At 34.4% G+C, this 24,026-nt stretch overlaps 1 protein-coding gene across 1 annotated transcript; it reads left to right on the top strand.

The window, feature by feature from the left end:
- Nucleotides 1–3,319: 3,319 nt before the first annotated feature.
- LOC132565618 (collagen alpha-2(I) chain-like) lies at nucleotides 3,320–16,911 on the top strand. Its single transcript, XM_060230262.1, has 4 exons — nucleotides 3,320–3,401; nucleotides 4,143–4,342; nucleotides 11,447–11,552; nucleotides 16,544–16,911. The coding sequence occupies exons 1-4, from the start codon at nucleotides 3,320–3,322 to the stop codon at nucleotides 16,909–16,911; spliced, it is 756 nt and encodes a 251-aa protein (XP_060086245.1).
- Nucleotides 16,912–24,026: the final 7,115 nt, after the last annotated feature.

Raw genomic sequence — 24,026 nt, 5'->3', positions numbered from 1 at the left:
GAACTGAGTGTCTTGGTAATGGTCAATCTCTTTTCTCATTTATCTTTCTTTCAATCGTTTTGCTGTCGACGCTGTATAAATGTCGGCCGTAATAGCGGGCACGGTCTTGGGCTCGAAACAAATTGAAGTCAACATCGGTTATTGTTTTATTCTGTTTTATTTTTTTTATTCTGTCAAGCGTGAGCGTGAGCAGTAAGCGACACAGGAAGTTTTAGTCCGGGAGCCAGGTGAAGTTTAATTAAGAATTTAGGTCCAAAATATTTGAGGTGTGGAATAGTTAGATTGACTGCCACAAAATAAGGAATGACCAGTATTAAGTTGCGCGCACTTGCCCTGGGGTGCCGGTGCACCTCCCGGATATTTTCAAAAAATGAATTTAATTAAGGATTCCGCTCCAAGCCTAATTTTAATTTCCTTTTATGGATTATTTGAGGCTGTGATGAATTTCACAACTTAAGACGCGATATTCCTTGACGAACCTTCCTTAAGACGTACCCTAATTAAGCCTAATTAGCACTTTTAATTAAAGATTTTGGTCCAAATATTTTCTTTTCATAAAACCGAAGCGAACTGTGTCCCGTTTCGTGAAATATAACTTAGACCACAAATTCCTTGTCTAAAACTACTTAAGACAACTCCGAATATACATCGCACGTGGCATTTAGTTAATAATAAGCATACTAAATAGAAAATAGCCAAGCCGTATAAATGGCAAATCATCTCTAGATTAATTATGGGCCAATGAATTTGTGACTTTATACGTTTATAGGGTTTCGTAGACTGTGATTAGATGTCACAGGTAGATGTACCTACACAAATAATGGTACGGCCCAAGCTGAATGTGCTGAAGACAACTGCATTCTCTGCCATAGTCTTCATAATCGTTCCTAGTTTGTTAACGCCAACTGGATGAGACTTATACCACTTGCTTGATTTGTCAGAGTTTGCATTAGTTGCGATATAGTAGGGGGCTTCAGGGTTACAGTACGTAAGCGGGCGATGTACTTGGTTGGTTTTATAAGTGGCGACAGCGCATCGTTATGGCTTTTAGGGGGAAGCCCAGGCACGCGGAGGAACTTCCCTAACATTTTCGGGATTGGAACCCGGTCTAGTTTTGGTCTGACGCTCTCGGAACACAAGATATTCATTACTTTCATAATCTTTACATAATTTCACATCTCGGTGTTCGGTAACGTTGCGCATTCCAAAATGTACCGTATTGTTCAACCAAATTGTTCTAAGCAAACTTTCGGCATTACTACAGCATAGCTGTCCAGATTCTTATAATTTGTTATTATATATAGCATCAGCCCTGTTTTCACGATTCCCTTTGTCCTCACGTTTCAGTTTTTTTGTTTTTTTTTTTCGTTTAGACCGGATAACATCCATAACTTTAGAAAACTCAGGGCTTATTAAAATTTGTTTCCCCTAATCTTTCGACTACAGGTATCGATCTAAACTACAGGCTATACTTCTGGTAGAAGCTGGTTCATATTCCTGGCCATTTAGATTCCGTACATTCACGAAAAATATACACAGCAATTTGTTTAAATGCGCAGGGGGTATAATTTCAATTGGCCGCACTTCTCTAAAGACGTTTTTTAAGTAATTCATGGACTTTCTTGACATCAGCGTCAGTTTTTTTTCTTTGTGTTCTTGTTTACCTCCGACGCAATAAATCCATCTATATCAAACTCGTCAAGGGAATCATCAGACAAACCGTTCTGAGTATCGATATTTTGGGATATAGTAACGGTTTCAGACAATGTATGAAACAAAGTCATGTCGCGGCCCGGACAAGCCGGTATCACGTCGAAACGATACCTGGCTTCTGTAACAGTCTTTCCCGAATTAAGCTCTATTTGGGAACGATCAAACCCAACGTTATTATCTGCTTTCGAAATAGTCCGGATTACACCCTTCTCCCCATCACATAGCCCTACTTTATCACCTACATTCACCTCAAGCCTATCCAGTTCAGCCATGTTGACAGCAGACGATATTAAACAAATCGCACGTGGAACAAATCACGCGAGTGAAAAAAATGTAGTTCGGGTCAAAGTTCACCAATCATGTATTCGGAAGGCCATATACCACTAGTGGAATATCACTTAAATTTATCCAACACCCGCCATATTTAAACAATGGCCTGAGAGTGGAATACATTAAAGTAAAATGGTAGAAATAAAAAATAACCTACAACCGCATAAATGATTAGTCATTATAACTACTTATAGTAATACTGGACCCCCTTGCATAACACCAGGTTGAGTGATAAAGGTACCCTAACATAATGACAAATACTTGCTACATGATAATTTTAAATGAAAATATTTACAAACCAGCCTAAAGTACATAACATGTCCGTTATTTGGAAACCACATATATCATATTGGCATAAAATGTAAGCATATTGATAACTTTGATTTAAAAAATGCGGAATATATCAAAGTTTGTCAAGTTCATTTTGTATAGTTGCAATCTCAGCCTATATTTCATACTTATTTAAACAACTTTCTGCGTATATATACTGTATATTGCATAAATTTAAAGTGATTTCAAAACCGGTAAAATATATTTTTAGCAATTTAAACATGCTTATTGCATAGTTTGCCATAATCATGAAGATTTCATTTTCGTTGTTTTTTGTGCCAAATACTACTATGTTTTCCAGTTTTGTGTAGTAACAAAGCATAATAAGTATTTTAAATTTGTTTTAAAATTGAATTCAGTAGGTATCCTCTAAAAACAACTGACAATTTAGTTTGTATTATAAAAACTTAACAATGATTAAATAATCAATATTACTGTTCACATGTTATCGTCATTCAACTTTTCTTCATTCATCTTTAAATATAACAATAATGGATATAAATTAACTAGATATTCTAATTAATAATTAATAAATGAGGCCAGAAATGATAATCTTGTCTGACATCTGAATGTGCAAGTATGTTTATTTCCTGAAACATAGTAAGATATTACTATAAAGTATTCATACCATTTCTGCTAAGTATCCATAGACAATTCCATAGACAAAGTTACACTTATGTCAAATATTCTGAATTAAATTAAAATTATTGTAAATGTAACATCAAGTTTACTAATAATCATGTCAGACGTGTGCATAGGTCGTGGTTGCAAAACCAGGTTGAAAGATCTATCTCAAGGAGCCCGGGCTCAATTAAGACATGTATATTTACCCAAGTATAACTGGCTGCACAAGCTGCTGACTTCTGATGAGATCATTAGCATAAAAGAAGAAAGCATATTATGTAGAAAATGCTACAAGCGGTACCTTAAGTAAAGGCCTTTTGGTATGAGCACCCCAGATGACCTGGCGAAAGATGCAGATGATGCTTACACTGATTTCATGTCATCCAAACCAACTACCACTAATCGTTGTTGAGAAATTATTTGATGGTGGCACTTCACATAAAAGATGTGTCACATGTAGAAAAGAGGGCACTGGGCTATGCACTATACTCCAGAGTGCCACGACAAACTTTATATTTTTCCATTTTCTATGGTGTCCCTCTGATGCTCGTGTTTGCGATGACCATGTAATTGGTGACTTTCTGAATCTTTCTTTGCCACTAGATCTGCAAATAAGTTAACCGTTAGCTCTTCATCTTCAAGAAAGAGCTAATCAGGATATCAATGACCTTTTTGAACTAAGCCATTTCCTTTCTGCTGGTACTCCAAACAACACAGGCATAGATGTAGACCATCTCAGAAATGAAGAATTCAACGCATGGACTGGTTACACACTTGAACAAATGCAGCAAATCCATAGCATTTGCTCCTCAGACATCAATAGAGGATCATACTGTGTTTCTTTTCTGGGTTAAACTGAAGACCAGTATTTCATGGTCTAAACTTGGTGTCTTATGTGGTCTGACAAAAACAGTATGTGTCTCACACATTTCATAGTGTCTTAAAGGATGGCTATGTACTAGACACTACTGGGCCTTTTTATGGCAATAAAAATGATGCAAATATCTTGACAAAAAATCTTGGAACAGGTGAGAACCTGAACCTGTGGCTCAGTGAAGATGACAGTTTGATTGTTGACCGGGGGGGTTAAGCATGCGTTTGGCTGCTGCGAGGTTCAGGGTTTTTTACGTCCTATCTTCTGTCAGGTCAGACAAAGCATGATACACTTACTGCCAACGAGGACCGCCAGTGTACTACGTCAAGATGGCTTGTGGCTACTGCTTCCTTGAATGCTGTATATGGACCAATTTATGTGTCTACACCAGAGAGGGACTTGAGGAACCGTTGCCTTGGTGAGCGAATGCAATCCCGTTTGACTCTGCTCAACACCTCGGGCAAGATCAAAGTAACCCAGTCCATGCAACACTCAAGTTCAAACAAGCAATCACTTGAGCAGTTCTTATATACTAAAGCGCAGTGTAATGTGCTGCAAACTGCAACTGTTCTATCTCTTATTAACTTCTCAAAGTGCCACAAATTATGGATCGGAACTGACAAAGGCAAAACCCATCACTATTACTGTATATAATCTATCTAATAAGGTCACTTCATTGACCTTCATCAAAAGATTTGTATAAAGCTGCTAACTAAATCTTCAAATTGCACTTGCACAAAAATGTCTTTATTTTATCAAATTTCATTTGTGTGACCTTGAACAGAGGTCAAGTTCAGCAATGTTAACCAAACTGATACAAACTGATATGAACAGCTACCTTGCCAAATAGTAAGACCTACAGACTTTTGGTTATTAAGCTGTCATTATTTAACGAAAATAAAAACAAAATCAGTGTTTCTATTATTATAAAATAATGTGTCTTTTTACACATCACTTACGGATGCAACAGAAATAAAAAAAAAAAAAAAAAAAACAGATTTCGAATTTTACAGGAGTTCAAATATAACACATATAATGACTGTATTCTATTTAAGGACGAGTTCCAGATCATAAGTTTGTATTTTTCATGCTATATAATGCAGATAATGTTGATGTTTTAGACACGTTAGTATATATTGTCGTTCCCTTGTTATTGCCAGGGTACGGTAACTTGAAATTACCGGGATCAACAATAAACAGATGATGCTTAACCTTTCTAAGAGCACGGTAGTGTTCTTCTTGTACGTTCGTTTCCTCGTGCTTTTGCCTCATTTCATGGATCATGAGTAATTAGAATGAACAAGCGTTGTCTTCATGTTTATACATGTATTTTTCTAGATCTAAATGTAGGGATGATATTTTGTCTTTAGATTCGACAACTGGATATATTTGACAAAGCTATCACACCTATTGTATTTTATGGATGTGAAGTATTGGGTTCCTATAATTACATTCTTATCGAAAGTTTACAATAAAGTTCAAACGAATACCCAGAATTTCAAGATTAACAAAGAATTTGGTATCAATGTTAAAGAAAGAATTGTAGGATTTTGGGCTAAAATGGCAAAAAACAACCAGAATTAATTAAGTAGCAATCGGTTAGTTATTTTATCCCAATATTAACTTTCTTGGGTAAATTATGTCAAACATATGTTTGATGAACGCATTTTGTTAAATATATTCAAAGGTCAAATTCATGTAATTAAGTCGAAATTGGCGACGAATAGCATTATCTGTTAAATTTTACTGAGAACAGTCAATATTTTATTGTAGATACCATCAAAATGAATTTAAGTTACATACATTAATCAATTCTATAAAACGTGAGTTGGTATCATTGCTAACTTCATTACTGATGTCAATGAGATAATTAATTCATAATGCTAATGTCCACTTTGTCCAACTTTTTATCGTTTTTTTTATTGTCTTCCCTACACTGTAATGTTTATGATAATAAAACATTGCCACGTCGTTGTTAGTAGATCCAACTGTCTAGTACACGACCGTGATGGCAAGAACCTATTCTATTTTTTCGTTAATCTTAGAGGCGACTGAGAAATGATATTGATCATAAGAAATGTCAAAATGTAGACAGGGAGGGGTATAATTCAATACTTTTCATAATTGTCATATATCTGATTATTTCAAAGAGCGTACATTTTGATATCGAATCGGTGACATTAGAAAGGTAAACATCCCAGTACCCAATAATTGAGCTGCATTACACCAATGTTTTAATTTTTAAAGATATTACCAAATACACAATTTGGATATATTATCATCAACAAAACATTAATTTCTTGTTCTGGAATATTTGATAAGCTACAGACAACAAAATTAAATTATTTGTTGATATAATTATTAATTATTATGTATTTTCATTATCACTTTTGAGTCCTAACGTTATACTTAGATATATTAATATTTACGAAATTAATACTTTTTAACTTTTTTTCTTTTTGTTTTCCAAATTTTTATACATATAGATAAAAGGATGACATAACATAAACGTACAAAACTGAAAACATAAAGACACTAGTTTACATAAACAAACATTACATCCTAGCAGCATTCATTCACCATGCACACCAAGTATTGAGTATAGGAGATGAGAGGGGAAATGGGTATTTGTATGAAAATAAGTAAATAAGAAGACATATGATTAAATGTGGCTGGCTAAGTAAAAGGCAAAAGAGGTAGTATTAGTAATATTAATATAGGGGTTTATATCAGAGATCAAGCAGAATCAAATTTTCCCATTTTTTTCAACAGTTTTAGAAATTCGCTTTCTGAGAATCACTTTTATTTGCGATATATTTTTGGATGTTATAATATCCTTTTATATTTTTTTTTACCAAAGCAGCCATATTCAAAGTTTTACAAAGACATCTGGATCTGTAAATGTACTGTTTTATTATTAAAATAATAATATTGTCAGTGATATAGTAGACATTCTATCGTTAATAAGGCCAAATAAAAAGGATTGATTATTGATTGCAAATGATATGTATAGTGGATTTAGAAGTGTCTCAAAATTTTGTAAAAAGTCTTGTACCTCATGGCATTCCCACATCAGATGAACAATGGTTTCTCTATTTCATTTACAAAAAATACATATTGGACTGATAACTAGACCTGATTTAAACAATTTTGAATAAGTGGTTAGAATGTTGTGTGATACACGATATTGGAGCCATTGAAGCATTGAAGCTTTGTGTTAATAGTTATAGTAAATGGAATTTTATAGATATTACACCAGTCCTCTTCAGTGAAGTTAAATTGCTCATTGCATTTGATCTTGCCAGTGGCTATGGTGTCTGTTTGATTGAGTATGTTGTAGAATATTTTAGAGCTTCTATTATTTTGCAAAAAGAGATGAATAATCAAAGGTATGAAAGGACGATAAACATGAAATATTTTAAAGGGCAGAGGGACTGGAATGTACCTGCGAACTGCCATAATTAATCCTTGTGTTGATCTGATATTTTTCTGCAAGTTCTTCGAATGTGTAAAAACAAGTTATCAACACTTTTAAGAAAATCCGCAATGATATGTATTCCTGATCTATACCAAGATTTAAAGAAGACTGGCTTACCATCAACAGTTATATTCTTATTATGCCACAATTTCGTTTTCAAAAAATGTTTATTTTGTTGTTCTTTTAATTCTTTGCAATAAAATAATTTGTACCAAATTTTAAAGACATCCTTCCAAAAATTATTTGTACAGGTGTTACTATATTTCAAGATATATTCACCACCAATGTTCATTAACATATCAATACCAACATACTCTTTTAGAATACACTTCCATTTCCCATCAATATTATACAATCTTTTAACCAAACTTAATTTTAGAGAGTTAATAAAAATATTCAAATTGAGCATTTTTAAGCATCCATCAGTATAATCTTAAACCACACTGTTTCTTATTTCTGATTTTTATCCCATAAAAAATCAATTAACAAACTATTGATTTCTTTTATTATCTTATAAGATGGATTCGGGAGTGAAATAAATAAATGGTTGAATTGGATATCATAAGCGACTTGATAATGTGAACTTTTCCAGATATTGATCAAATTTTGTAATTTTCAAATTTTTCAATTTTTTTAAGTTAATCTTTGGAATATTATCAAGGTTAACATCAAAATCAATACCTAATAATGTAAATTTAGTTTTTCCTCATTGAAGATGAAATTCTGGGAGCATGGTGTCTTCACTATATTTTTACTTCCACTCCAAATTATATGAGTTTTGTCTATGTTCATTTTTAAACCGGAAATATCTGCAATTTTTTAAAATTCTATACTAGATTTGTGGAGTGACATTTCTGACCCATCAAGTGCAAGAAATGTGTCATCTGCATATTGAGAAGTAAGAATTTCAAAATTATTTGTCTTCATTCCACCAATTTGCTTATTTTCTCTTAAACGATTAGCTAAAACTTCAGCACAAAGGATAAAAATATATGGGGCGATTGGGTCGCCTTGACGACAAGATCATTCAATTTCAAAGAAAGGGAGATAGATTACCTCCCTGGTTAATTGCTGATGAAACACTGTTGTGTAATGTATTAAACCATCTTAGAATACCATTGCCAAAACCAAAAAAGTCAAAACTTTTATATAACTCTATGAGACAAAATCGAATGCCTTTTCAAAATCATGCCAGGTATATTGTTTTCCTCTGTGAATTTCATAATATCATAAAGTAAATATGTATTCTCACCTATGTACCTTCCTGATCAAAAACCCAGTTTGATCATTACTAATAAGTTTGTGTAAAACACTTTGAATTCTATAAGAGACCATTCCAGAGGCTATTTTATAAGTTATATTAAGTAACGAGATTGGACGCCAATTTTCTAAGACATGTGTAACTGATATCTTTCCATTTGAAAAGCCAAAATTTAATGATCTTACAACAAATTTCTCAATTTTATGCCAGATTTTTTTTAAAATTCAACAGTAAACCCGTCAGATCCTGGGCGTTTATTATTTTTCATTTGCTTTAAAAAGTTGCTAGCGTCCATGAGAGTTATTTCCCCTTCTAGAGATTCAGACTCTGTAAATTTAGGTACATCAGAGAAATTCAAATAATTTTCAAGATTAATATCAGTCAGATTGGTATTCTCTCTGTACAAATTTTCATAAAATTGCTTAACATTTTCTAAAATATCATCCTGATTTTTTTATCATGGTACCATCCTCTTTCTGGACTTTAGGAATTATTTTAGAAGTGAAGTGTCTATTCTTCAAGCTATAGAAATAACTGGTAGGTTTTTCCCCTTCTTCTTTCCACTGTGCTCTAGATCTTACAATACTTCCCGTTAATTTTTGTAAAAGAATGGCTTCTAATTCCTTCTTTTTCCCTTCAATTTCTATGACATTAATTCTTTCCTGATTCGTTAGATAATTTGTAGATTCTATCAACTCACTTTCTCTCGAATTCCTTTGCTTTTTCTTATAAGAAGAGTATGAAATAGTCTTTCCTCTATTTTCCAGTTCTAACGTAAAATGTGTTCTTGAAGACAATATAAGTTGTAATTCTTACTTCTCAAATAACAAAACACATCCTTTCTCTTAATATAATCACCATAACCCTGACAGTTCGCAGAAAGTATAGTTATTTCACCCATTTTTAATTTGCAAAAGGGTATTCCTCATTCCAGATGGTATAAAAGAAGAATTAAAATGAGAAAAACAGATAGAAATGAAAAAAGAATTTCCGCAAGACAGAAAGAAAGAAAGCCATGAGTAACTCATAACATAAATGCTGGAATTGTGAATCACACATTAACCCACAAGTAGCTAAGGCATGCACGGTTCAGTATATATTTATCATATGTTCACTGGTTTATTGCACCAGTAAAATGTAAAGATATGTTGAAATATTTGTTAAAAGTATTAAAGCATCAGTCAGCACAGTTTATCAATATAGAAAAAGAGGAACTTGCATAAAAAAGCACACATACAACTCTACATGTACCCATGGCTATGTTATTGAAGCAACTGCAGTTATCCCATACCTTTAACTTAAATATATAAAAACAAAAACAAAAACAAACAAAAAAACAAAACAATTTTTTTTTTAAAAAACCGTAGGAATTATTTCAAACCGTGTGCAAGTGACAAGCGTTAATACATGTCTACTACAATACAACGGCAATTGATTCATGGTCGGCACGGCCACTATTGTACAACACCATAACAACAAGGAATATAATTGAGTCAATACGTCCTGTAAGTAACATAGTAACCTTCCAGAAAATCATATATTAAGAATTATTGAATATACTTAGAGCAGAAGGGGCACAAAATACTGCCAATAATATACCATATATAACACACCGTTCATACATGTTAACGTGTACTCAACCGGAAGTATATGGTACATTCCGGAAAGCATGAACGGTACATAATTGTCTGAAGGAACAGCGGTCTATCCGAGTCATTTGGAAAAAATACATTCAATTGTATGTGTACTTAAAAGATAAATAAATATTTTGAGGCGACGCAATGGACAAGAATGAACCTTCATTTTTTGGCAAAAATCAGTTGGATTTTCAGATGTTTTGTTTTACTGCGAGCAAACAAATGTAACAAGATCTCGTTCCGGGAAAAAAATCACTTTCCGGAAACCGTAGGTGATACATAATTGTCCACAGAACCGGGGTCCGGATCGTTTGAAAATGACGATATGAATTACTTTATGAAATAATAATCATTATTATTTCATTTTACCTTCAGGTATCAGGTTATCCAAAGTTTGATCCATTTGGAAGAAACTCACACGCGGGATTATTTTAGATATAATTATATACATTTCTCTACTGCAGTACAGCAGTGATTTTAAATTTTGAAACACTAACATTTATATCACGTCTTTAAACCATCTCCAGTTAAGATCATCTATCATTTCTGACATATACCCGAGTAATTGATAGAGCGAGATATTGACCTGAAGTGCATTCTGCTGAAATACTTAAAGTTTTGAAACACTAACATTTATATCACGTCTTTAACCATCTCCAGTTAAGATCATCTGTCATTTCTGACATATACCCGAGTAATTGATAGAGCGAGATATTGACCTGAAGTGCATTCTGCTGAAATACTTAAAGTTTTGAAACACTAACATTTATATCACGTCTTTAACCATCCCCAGTTAAGATCATCTATCCTTTCTGACACATACCCGAGTAATTGATAGAGTGAGATGTTGACCTGAAGCGCATTCTGCTGAGATGCTTAACGTCGGAGAACACGTGGTATCAGAGCTGAAAAACGACTGGAGGCTATTTGATTTGGGATATTTTCTTGAGATACAAATACAACTCGAAATCGAATATTTCGTTGTCTGCAGATTTTTTCAAAAGATCAAAGGCACTCTGGGGTAAGTTCTAATTCTTGAATTGTTGATTTTCTTAACAAAAGAGCTGTTGTCCCTAATGTCAGGATATGCGAAGTTGTAGCTCGAAATTTATCTTTAATCAAAATAAAGTTTACTTTATGACAATGGAAAAACATGATCTTAATTAATCATTGTTAATAGTATTGCCTTTGTTATATAGGTGCCATTTATTATACAAATCGTGGCGACCTTTGGATTCCAGTTTGATGGCGGTACTGTAAATCAGAGACCGTTTCCAAGCACCGGCATCATCGTGTCGTGTATAGGTAATTGTACAGATTACTTTCCATCTGAACCAGGTGCTTGAAGCCTTTCGTTTCTCATTTGTTTTCTTTATGTTATTTCTATCACTCATCCTATTCATTTCATTAACATCATGTGATATTTAATTCAAAATAGATCTACTAGTGACTTTCAGTCATACAAAATTGGATGCGTTATCCCCATGATTAATTTTTTTCATCGACATGAGACTTTGGATGACTTTTATGAGACATTGGATGACTTTTAAAAAATCTTGTACACAAATATATATATACAAATTCAGTATGTCTGTCCTGTTGGTGAAAACATTTGATTTGACATCACAGCTTTGCCATAATCATTGTGTAGTAGTAATACACGATGAGAAAACACTAGCCTTCACTACACAGTGCTGCTGTTTCTCATAAAAAAGAAATGAAAGAGAAGGACTGAACAATTCTTCAAAAAATCTTTGTTAAACTGCTTCCTCTGCAATGTTTTAAGTTTGAAGTTTTTACATAACAACCCACATTTTAAGTGAAGCGACATTGACTAAAGTACAACTGATCTGAACACATCGAGAATAAATTAGATGATTTGACCACATGGGGACACTGTACGGAATTTACTTGCCGAAACATACGTTATATAATGCACATTTCATAAGTCCGTTGTCCTCTTTCATTGCCATATTGACTGTATGTGATGTTTTAACGTTAGAATGAGTCACTGTTGCAAACCTTCTAAAATAATGATAAAATGATCTAATATGTCGATTAATTACGATATATCTTTTGCTTTGAATCAGTTTACTTCATGAAAAAATAACTTGATTCTTTTACCTTCAAAAACATTTCTCTTTACTTCAAAAACACCATTTTGGGAGATTGATTGCTTCCTAGCTCGCGTAACAAGATGGCAGCGTTGATGTAGAATAGTGAATTGACAGCAAATGTTTATTGATCAGAGGTTTACTTGTCGCAATGTTTGATTTTGGATTCCAACGCTTATGTGCCCTCTGTTCGTCGCCTCCATTTTATCTAAAATGCTACGGCATGAACTATAATATTTGTTGTTTCCTTATAAAGGAATGTCAAATTATATCAAATGCTACATGAAGGAGTATGTTGGTATTCTCTGTAGTCAAATCTATAAAATATCAAGTTGATTAAATAAATACTATCAATATATTTTCGATGTTGCAGTGTACTCCTCGGGTACACGTTTTTGATAATTTCTAATACATTACTAACTAAACATGTTTTTTATTTTGTTCTACATAATGGTACTGTTGTATTAGCGGTATTTAGTGGATTATATTGTGGAAGTCCTTTAAAGCCGCCAATCCTAGTCTGCAATGTATAATGTTGATAACTTTATAATATATATGATAACTTTCATTTTATTATTTGGATCAACTAGTACTCCAAGAACCATTCATCCTTATGTTCATGTGGTTCTTCATTTACCTGCTTTAGTTGATTGTGTTTTGACAATAAAAGTGTGCAAGTTAATTTATCTATATCAAAGATATACATACATCTGTATGTACCTCAAGATATTATTTCAGATTCCATATTAAAACATATACATGCTGGCAACATAAACATGATGTATATCAGCAAATGAATTAAGATATCATGTAGATACACTGTACAAGGAAAACAAACCCTCATCGAAAACATCGAAATTCGACCGTAATTCAGCCATTTACCTTTCTCTTCTTCAATAACCTGTTTATAATCACTTCATTATCAGTAGTTTCCCAATTCTTGCTAATTTCAGCTCAGACATCACACATCAAGAAAATGGTAGTTCCCTGCAGAGACAATAGCCGAAATACTTTTGTTAAATTGTTGCATCAGATCAAATATATCACTAGTATCACCAAACATTATCAATCAATATATGTTGTTTCAAAGTATTAGAAATGTCGGCCCTACTAGACATTCTGTGTATCCATTGCACATTAGGTTTTTTTCAAACCAGTTGGTGAACTGATTATATACCAAGCATGCTTCATCGTTACTGGACACAATGTCGAAATCTTTGTTTAAAAGTATTGTTGTTTAAAATAATCTAATCCTGTGCCCTGTAAAATGAATTTACAGCGTTTAATATCTATAGATTGTCCACTTATCAACAGTCTTTTTTATAGTTTGTTTCATGGCATGGACATCATGATCATTATTTGACATTTTAGCATTATTATGATGATATGTAGTAATGTTTTTATGTACTTTGTTTTTATTATTAAAGAGAAAAGAGAATTTCTTCCGTTATTCCAATTCTGAATTTGTTGAAACTGTGTTGTTCTTTCCTTTGTAAAATGATTATTATATTTTGTATACAGTGGATTTGAAAATTTCATTTGACGATTTCTTATATATATAGCTCTCTGTTAATGTACATTGTAAGTTTTCTTTTATCTGTGTTTATTATAGCCTATAGACTATGACAAATTTATGCCGGAGAATTAAATTTGCCTGTTAATTTTAAGAAATCAATACCAGGTGTTTATTTAGAAATGAGTAAACTAAAATCCATAGACTGCTGTCGTTGTTGTCAAGATGATTGCTACGACCATGCATAGAACAATAAAAAATGAATTTTTAAAGATTAAATCGAAGTACTGATTAATGATGCTTTATACTGAATGCACTATTTTATCGTTTATTTTTAATACAACAAAAATTCAACATTCATGATGTGATAACAACATCGGGTATACAATTCATATATAAATTGTTCACCAGTATGGGTGATATGTCAACAAAATCAGCGGGCTTTAAATAAGGTTACCCTTCAAAACTGTTAAAATTGCTTTATCGTTTTTCTGCTTTGAGTAAGAATCATTTTCCCACAGATTTTTTTTTATTCAGTGCCTATGACATCTGATCTTGATAACGTATTTTGCCTTATAGCAATCTAGTTTTGAAATATATCAAGATATCACAAAATCTTATGTCCTATGTTCTTTTGCACGTTTGCAGAATTTTATGGATGTGTTGATTTAAAATGACGTTACCCCTCAATGGGGTACTTAACAATGGTGCCACGCCCAAAAGCTCTAATGGCCAGATGGTAAACATGAATTTTCTTGTAGCATTTTCTATAAGCTTTCAGAAACTTCAAAACTTCTCCCTAGGGGATGGGAACTGGGGTTATGGTCCGCTCAAGGACTATTTAGTCTAAATCGTTTATGTAAAATTTGTGTACTTCCAACGTTAAAATATTTCATACCTGCCAACTTTCCCGATTCAGTCGGGAGTTTGCCGATTTTTAATCCCTATCCCCTCCTCCCGATCACCTGGCCACATAATCAAGACCTGGTTAGGTGAGTACACTACCCAATTATCCTATTACTTTCACCAAATCCAAATTAATCCTCTCTGACTACATACCACATCAATCCTTTAAAAACGACATCATGAGTAAAAAATCCGATCACTGAAGAGTTGACTAAAATTTCAAGAATGTTTGGTTCTCAACGAAAATTAAACAGGAAGTAACTATACTTTTATGAAATAGGTTCGGATCCGAACCAATTTTTGTATTGTCTAAAAATATATCACAGTAAATACAAAAATTCAAATATCATGGAACATTACCTCTAGAGTAAAACATTTTGATGAAACGACAGCTTAAAAATTCATGAGACGATTAATATTATTTTGTTCTTATTTCCATTAAACAATTTCTTTCAGGAGCATCATATTTTGAAATACATATCTTCATGATAATACATTTGATAATATACACACACACACACACACACACACACTCTCTCTCTCTCTCTCTCTCTCTCTCTCTCTCTCTCTCTCTCTCTCTCTCTCTCTCTCTCTCTCTCTCTCTCTCTCTCTCTCTCTCTCTCTCTCTTGTGAGTGTTTTGTTTTATACCTTTACTGATTTGAATCTTTTATACATACTAATCCAAGTTATCATTATTAACCATATATAATAACATTTCACATCTAATGTCATGCCACGGTCTCTATGACGGGAACAAGGTAGTTAATGTTTAAAGGCTTTGACGTTCATAAATAAAAACAGTAATCATTAACACTCGTATTTTTACCCCCTTTTTCTTTTAAATACGTATATAGAGCATAAACGGCGATTTCGCCATCATCCCACTGTTTTCTTTAACATACTAAAAATCGGAAATGAACAGGACTGATAAATGATAACTAAATATGATTTATGCATACATTTATTCTTATCTACTGTTCATTGGATGTTGCCCCTGTCTATCAATATGTCAATACTAAATGATGATACTGTACATACAGTACATACCGTACAGATTGTACTAAGACACACAAGTCAATAGCACCTGTTATTCTGTTCAGAATCAGATAAAGTACAGCAAAATAATTAATTTAACTGCATCAAACCGTTATTTAGCCCCTCTAGGACCCATCATTCAGCTATTTCGTCCTTTTCGGCTCGTAAGTGATGATAAGAGACTATAATCTTCAAACTTAATAGTCGAAGAAGGAACTTTAAAACTATTCTTGAGGGATATATACAAGTCTCAAAATTCAATACCTCTCAATATCAGATAATACCGACAGAATGTCAAGCAAATGTATACATTTTGAACCGAATACGTTCTTTTCATTTCAGTTTATTTGGTTAGTTTTACATACTATGTATATCTATGTAAATACATGTAATCAATCGTCATTTGTCAAGACTAGTCGACAAAATGCAAGCATACACACAGTCACAAAGATATCACAAGTTGGGCGTTAGATGTAGTGAGAAAATTAGATACAATTCATTTAAATGTAAAATGTAAAAATCAAATAAATTTTGTCGATTTACTTCAGTTAAGGAGCTGTATTGTATATCCAAATTTCTTTAAATAGATATATTAAGGATTTGGGCAGGAATTTTCGAATGACTAAAACGATAACCAAATAGATATGAATCCTCATCACGTTTACATTGTGTAATCAATATAATAATTCAGTTATAAACATTCTAGTTACACATCTTTTTATTTCAGCATTGGGATTGATTCTCTTCCAATCAGATGTCCTTAAAGGCCCACCAGGACCAAATGGAGGAGCCGGCGCGACCGGAGCTACTGGAGCGACAGGCCCGACCGGAGCTACTGGAGCGATAGGAGCGACCGGAGCTGCTGGAGCGACAGGGTCAACCGGACCAACAGGCGCAACAGGACCAACAGGTGCAACCGGACCAACAGGCGCTACAGGACCAACAGGCTCAACAGGCGCAACAGGACCAACGGGAGCAACGGGACCAACAGGACCAACAGGACCAACGGGCCAAACTGGCGATGTAGGAGCCACCGGTCCCCCCGGATTAAGAAGTGGTGGTGGAGGTGGTGGTGGTGGAGGTGTAGATAAATAGGATGTACTATAGAATCACTATGTGTTGCAACATTAGCAATAAAACATCCAGCACTGATTGGTTACATATAAATTGTTGAAAAAGTTCAGCGTGGTTAATATGAAACACGGAATTAATCTGCAGTGGTAAGACTAGGACATGGGTCCAAAATTCAACAATAAACATGGATAAAAAATGAAACATAACAGTAAACATGGACAGCAAACTGTAACAGTACACATAGAATAAAAATGTAAAAGTAAATATAGACAAAATATCTCATATAACAGTAAACCTGGACAGTAAACACACATAAAAATGTAACAGTAACACAGACCAAAGATGTAACCAACTATTAACATAGACCAAATATGCAACAATAAACATGGACCAAAAATTTAACATAACATAATGTAATTGTAAACATAGACTGCAAAATGAAACTGTAAACAAAGACTAAAATACAACAATAAGCATAGACCAAAAGGCAGCAATTAACATTGACAAAATATGTATCATAACAAGAAAAATAAATCAAATTGTAACAGTAAATATGGACAAAAATGTTACAAAAAATTAACAAAAAAAAATGACAGTTAAAAGGACCAAGTATATTAGACAGAGGTAAAATTAATTATTCTGACAACTTTCGTTCAGTTTTACATCGATATCATGTAATATTGTAATATAATATTATTACATTAACCATAGAACTGTCTAAGCGCCACACTACGATTCCTAAGTACTCTGTAACCTGGAAGAAAATTACCAAGATACACACCAATAACTAATGCCTATATCAACTGACACGAAAATTTAAAATACATCTTTATGGTCAAACGACATGGAAAGTTATTTGATCCTGTAGCGAAACAAACTTTGTTAATAAAACCGTTCCAGCATTACTTAAATCAGAACAGATATTCTCATAAGATTTTTATCTGTGAATGCGTTACGTAACATGCATATATATTGCTTTTATGTAACGCTGATGGTATATGTGATAATCCATTATGAAATAACATTTTCATTAATCATATATTTCACTCTTTTTCACTGGCAAAAATGATATAAATACATATTCTACTCATTTGTGTCTCAATTATAATTCTAGGAAGAGCTCCTTGGTAATATTTTAAGTTTAACCGCGACGTGTGACATTAGAAGATTATGGGCCTAAAATAGGCTCTGATATAATACTAATAACACCACAGAAAACATACGCTGGATAACTTTTAGAAGTAAAAGATGCTTGCTTGAAAGGAAGGATAATCTAAAGTTCATATCTAAGTATCGGTGCTCACCACCAATTGATAACACCCTATGATACGTTTTAGTTTAAAAAAAATACATACTGAAGTCATTGTTTAGTGTCTAAGAATATTTTATATCGGTAGCAAGGTTGAGATGCGTGTAACGTATACACATATTGGTTCGGCTGAGAAACCCTACTATGCAAGCACATACATGTGCGTAGTACAATCTACTTGTGTGTAATACGAGAATTAAACTTCCGGTTCAATAATGAACACACGTGTTGTGTTATGCAGTAATGTAACGCTCTAATTAATTACGCTAAAGAGCGTAACATGGTGTCAGATCAGGGATTTGATGAAAGTACATTACCGTAAGACGAACTGGTCACGTAAAATTTCATCATGGCTGAAAACGCACCTCCGGCAACCCATGCACCTTATGCTATGCCATTCCCGCCAAAATTGGATATTAAAAGAAATTTGGCTACAAACTGGAGAAAATTAAAAAGAATATGGTCAAATTATGAAATTGCCTCAGGTCTAAGTAAGAAGGAGGCTGAGATAAGAACAGCAACGTTCCTTTCATGTGTAAGGCCAGATGCTATAGAACTGTACGAAGGGTTTGAATATTGATATTGCTGAACTTTTTAAAAGCCTTTAACACGTTCTGTATAGGCCAGACGAACGAAACGTACGAGCGGTACTGTTTTAACAAACGCGATCAGGGACCAAATGAGACTGTTGATTATTATGTGTATACGCTGAGAAAGGGCCAGTTTCCAAAACGGCCCCTTCTCTGATTCAAATTTCCTGTTGGTGGTGCATTGCCCATGCCGTTGTGGTCACAAATCTATAAAGTATAAAGATTTGATTAACTTGGTTTGTTTTTTTATGGCTCCTCAAAGTTGTACCATTCAGAAGCTGTCTAAGTGTTGATAAAATGTGCATGTTATGTAAAATATTAATGAAAATCTAATCAAATGATAATCACCGTAAAGAATACATTCATGGCATGATTGTGACAAAAAATCATGTTTCCATCGCGCCATTTGGCTGTTTTATGGAAGAAACAATCTCAAAAATGCCATTTTCGATGATAACACTTTAGACACAAAAACTGTGTTTTTTTTAGAGAATACACCCTTTTATGGGCGTTGGATGCAAACCAATTTTTATCCTATTAAATAATACGTAATATGCTATTGATGAGAGGAATAATCATCAAAATGTAAGTGGTGGAACATTTTCAAATGTTGGGTTGAATTAGCCTGTGGTTGAATTGCCGATTTTCGACTTTCTTTAGATAATTAACAAAAAAACGAGAGTATTTGATCGGTATGTTGAGAATATGTACACAGATATGAAAAAAAGTGAGGGAAACACTTTTTCATGAAAAATCCAAGATGGCTACTTCGCAAGTCCCCGTTGTTGAAGACATTGGCTGACAAATAGACAGAACAACAAACAAAACGTGTTCCTTATGATTTTGGTTGGTTTTCGCATTTACGGGAGTGTTCATAGCTACGGGCGATTATCTAATACCTATATTAGGTTAGTCACATGGTAACGGGGATCTTTCATATCGAGCCCCAAACATACTTTTGACATATGCACTCTGTTGCCGCATTGAAAACTATTTTAAGTTTTGTCGGAATTTCTTCACCTGTGGTTGTAATGGTCGAGGGTTTTCCAGCGTCCTGTAATACCCAAGGTAGTACAAGATACTGGAGATGTGCGCACACATATCCATCGTTCTCTCTCCAACTGGGCACTGGCAGTAGTAGTCCTTTATTGGGGCCTCAACATCGGGTGAAACGGTGAACAGTATCCAAACGTTATATTTCGTTTGGCTTTTGTGTCGAGAATGTATTTGACATCTGAGAAGGTCTGGGGAGTGCTGGTAAAGCCACACCTCATAGTCGCCGTCATCACTTAAATGTTCGGCGATGTAACCAGGAGCCAGAGATATCTGATACGTTCCACACGTAATGGTTCTCAAGTAATCAAGATCGAGACGGGGAAACAGTACTTTTTTTTTACACATCATAAAACTGTCATGAAAACATCCGCTCTGATATTCAATATAAAAGTTTGTATATAATAAGCTATATAACAGGGTTTCAGACGAGGTTGTTACTCATTTCCCCTTTTCTTTCAATTTACAACCACATTCAGGCGGCGATATGAGAACGTTCCACCACATGGAATTAGCTGATTTTTGGTACACATATGAAACAAGTAAAGCTCTATCCGATTTTCTGATGGAAATTTGCATCCAAAACTATATAACGGGAGAAAATTGCAAATTTATGGCATTTTTCTTCATAATTGTGTCTCTGCAAGTGCATTTTCATCCGAGAATATTTTTTTTAATGTTTTATGAATAAACACGATGTTTTTGAAATATTTATCAAAAGAAATTTATACTATGTTGCTAATTACAATTTCGAGATAACCATCTTTTATTTACGAACTTATGTCGTTGATGCTGAAATTGATAACTTTATAAAAATACATTTTCACTGAAATTATGAAATCTGGGTGTTGGAAAGGTGTCAAATTATTTTTCGGAAAAGAAAAAAACAGTAGTTGAGCTAGATAAGAAATTATACGGGGGCAGGCTCCTATGGGGAATTAACATTACTGGAAACAGGCCCTTTAGCTAAAACATGTAACTATGGAAATCTAGAGGATAGTCTAATGAGAGATAGAATCGTTATGGACGTAAATGACAACGCTACACGGAAGAAATTACTACAGGAACCTACATTAACCCTTCAGAAATGCATCGACTTATGTAGGACTAATGAGAAGACGTCCAGTCAGATGAAAAAGTATCCTACATGAGGAGGTGCAGGTTGTCAAGTCACATACCAAGTCAAATAGAGTACATGTTGGTGACAAGAATAACATAGACTGTAGAAACTGTGGTAGGTTACACCCAGTACGTAAATGTCCTGCCTGGGGTAAGGAATGTTTGAAGTGTGGAAATTTCAATCATCACTGTAAACACTGTAACAGATACAATCGCAGAGATTGAGAAAACAGGTGTATTTGACGGCGATGGGAAACAGGATGGAACACATAAGTTAGAGTTGGATGAATCTGTAATCTGATGTTAAGCGCCTACTTGGAATCGTGAACAACGTGCAGAAGTTTGCTCCATCATTGTCGGACATTACGACGCCGTTGCGACAAACAGGATGTTGAGTTTGTTTGGGACAATGATCATGACAGAGCGCTCGAACAAATTAAGGATGTGCTTACAAAAGCACCTGTATCGAAATATTTTAACTCAAGGAAGCCAACAGTCGTACAATGTGATGCTTCCTAAACATGTCTCGGGGCCTGTCTCCTTCAGGATGGTAATCCAATTTGTTACTCGTCCAGATCCCTTACTACAACTGAGGAGCATTATGCCCAAACTGAAAAGGAGTTACTGGCCGTTGTGTTTGCATTGGATAAATTTGAGACTTATACATATGGCCGACCCCTCACAATTCAGTCGGACCATAAGCCACTAGAGATAATTACCAGAAAGGCTATACATAGTGCACCTAAGAGACTTCAGCGAATGTTGTTACGTCTACCTCAGCCGAGCGTATGTTGAGGGACACCAGTCTTCCATCTTGGAAAAGGAACTTGAACATGTAAATGTTGTTTGACCCGAGTAATTGTATCAATTTTATACCTTTCGTGATGAATTGACAGTTCAGAATGGACTAGTGTTCAAGGGTGATCGTGCCGTGGTACCTGTAAGCGAAATGAAGAATCTAATTGAGATTTCTCATTCTCACACTGGGATTCAAAGTAGCATCAGGTGTATCCATGAGTGCCTCTATTGGCCGGGCATATATAAGGATATTGAACAGTTTGTCAGCGAGTGTGAAACTTGTTGTAGTTACTCGAACAGTCAACAAAAGGAACCAATCATCAACCACGAAATATGTAAAAGGCCATGGCAGAAGATTGGAGCGTGTTCTTGTAACAGTAGACTACTATTCAAGTTACTTTGAGGTAGATCGACTACATGATAACACCGCGAAGGAGATTATCAGCAAACTCCGAGCTCATTTCGCGCGTCACGGACTTCCAGATTCGGCAATAACTGATAACGGCCATCCATTTGGATCTTACGACTTCAGTGAATTTGCACAGAACTATGGGTTTGAACACATTACAAGTTCTCTCCACTACCCTCAGTCAAACGACAAGGTAGAAAACGCAGTCACAACTGCAAAGCGAATCATGGAAAAGTCTATTGAGGATGAGCGAGATACCTATTTGGCACTTCTGAATTTGAAAAACACACCAATTGAAGGCCCAAATTGTTATCCAGCTGAGTTTTTATTCAATCGGAGAACGAAGACTCAGTTATCAATGTCAGCATCGTTGTTGGAACCTATGGTACCTCATAATATCAATGAAAAACAAATTCATCGCAAAGCAAAATAGTCATTCTACTATGACCGTAACACCAAAGAACTCGCTTCTCTGAAAGCAGGCGATTCTATTTTTATTTGACCTCAAGGACGTTCTAAGGTATAGACAAAAGCCCAAGTTTTAGATCAAGCTGATATTCGCTCATACTGAGTCCGAAAAGAGGATGGTCGCGAGTATAGGAGAAACCGAAGGCATTTGCGTAAAACTAATGAACCACTAAGGCACTTAATAGAGCCTCATCAGAACGATCTACATCTACATCCCGGATCCCGATTCCGACCAGGCTAGGGCGAGTCATTCAGCCTCCAAAGAGACTGGATCTGTGAATCGTGTGTTTTTAAATTCAGTGTGCCATTTTCAGTGTACAGTATAGCAGATGTTTATCATTTTATTGTTCTATAATTTTGAGGACAAGTAGTCTCTTTTATTATGATGTTTATCTTGTTAATCTAGTCAGTGACATTCTACCGTGAGTGGACAGTTCAAGCTGGAACGTAACAGATAGTAACAAATCTATGATTTTGATCAGTAATGTCTTGGCACACACCGCGTTGATGAGTACCCGTGTTTATGTTATGACATTGAATATCTTAATAATGACAATTATAATTTCAGTATATTTTAATACACTTTGTACCAGCTTAAATTACAAACAAACAAAAAACATGTGGATTCATGGATTTTGCTCTAAAGTAAATCTTAAGTGATATATGACATCGTGGAAATGGACATTCAGGATCCTTACTGTATTTTCTTTATATGTACATTTTTTTTTTATTAGGAACTTAATTTCAATCTTGAAACGAGGGTTGTAACGTATACACATATTGGTTCGGTTGACAAACCCTACTATGCAAGCACATACCTGTACGTAGTACAATCTACCAGTGTGTAATACGACTTGTAGTGAGAACTTCCGGTTCAATTTTGAACAGACGTGTTGTGTTATGCAGCAATGTAACACTCTAATTAATTATGCTAGAGAGCGTAACAATGCGGAAACTATTGTTTAAGTAGTGCTAAGTGTTCATAGAAAACTTATAATTATATATCCGATTCTGTAATTTGTCTATGCCAATTTATGTATGGCAGGTCATCAGTTATTCTCACAGGATTCATGCCTAATTAATATAACATAATGGTTAAATTTGATATAAACTCGTTCATCAATGACTAAGTTTTTTAATTATGCGTACTATCGACAATGTGTTGAACAGTTTATATTTTTTATATGAGTTATACTATATAAGGTGGAAAGACAAGCTAAATACACGTAATGAACGCAAGAGATATGCTGCTATCCATAGTGATACGGGAACAAACCCTATATCGCAATTAAGCACCAAACCATGTTAAAGGAGTTGTTGCATGGCGGCCATATTCATATTCATCAATAACTTTCTTTCTATTTAATCGATTGCGACGAAACATGCAGGA

This window comes from Ylistrum balloti, unplaced genomic scaffold (assembly GCF_031769215.1).
Source record: "Ylistrum balloti isolate Yb309-2 unplaced genomic scaffold, AGI_CSIRO_Ybal_v1 Utg369728, whole genome shotgun sequence".
NCBI classification, from domain to species: Eukaryota; Metazoa; Mollusca; class Bivalvia; order Pectinida; family Pectinidae; genus Ylistrum; species Ylistrum balloti.
Note: the sequence above shows the minus strand (reverse complement) of the source record. Positions and strands in the feature narration are given on the sequence as shown.

What these genes read in the sequence shown, in the direction of transcription:
- LOC132565618 (XM_060230262.1), top strand. Translation starts at nt 3,320, where the DNA reads ATGAGCACCCCAGATGACCTGGCGAAAGATGCAGATGATGCTTACACT. An exon ending in CAAACCAACTACCACTAATC is followed by an intron (nt 3,402 to 4,142) that starts GTTGTTGAGAAA and finishes ATCTTCTGTCAG; the next exon opens with GTCAGACAAAGCATGATACA. An exon ending in ACACCTCGGGCAAGATCAAA is followed by an intron (nt 4,343 to 11,446) that starts GTAACCCAGTCC and finishes TTTGTTATATAG; the next exon opens with GTGCCATTTATTATACAAAT.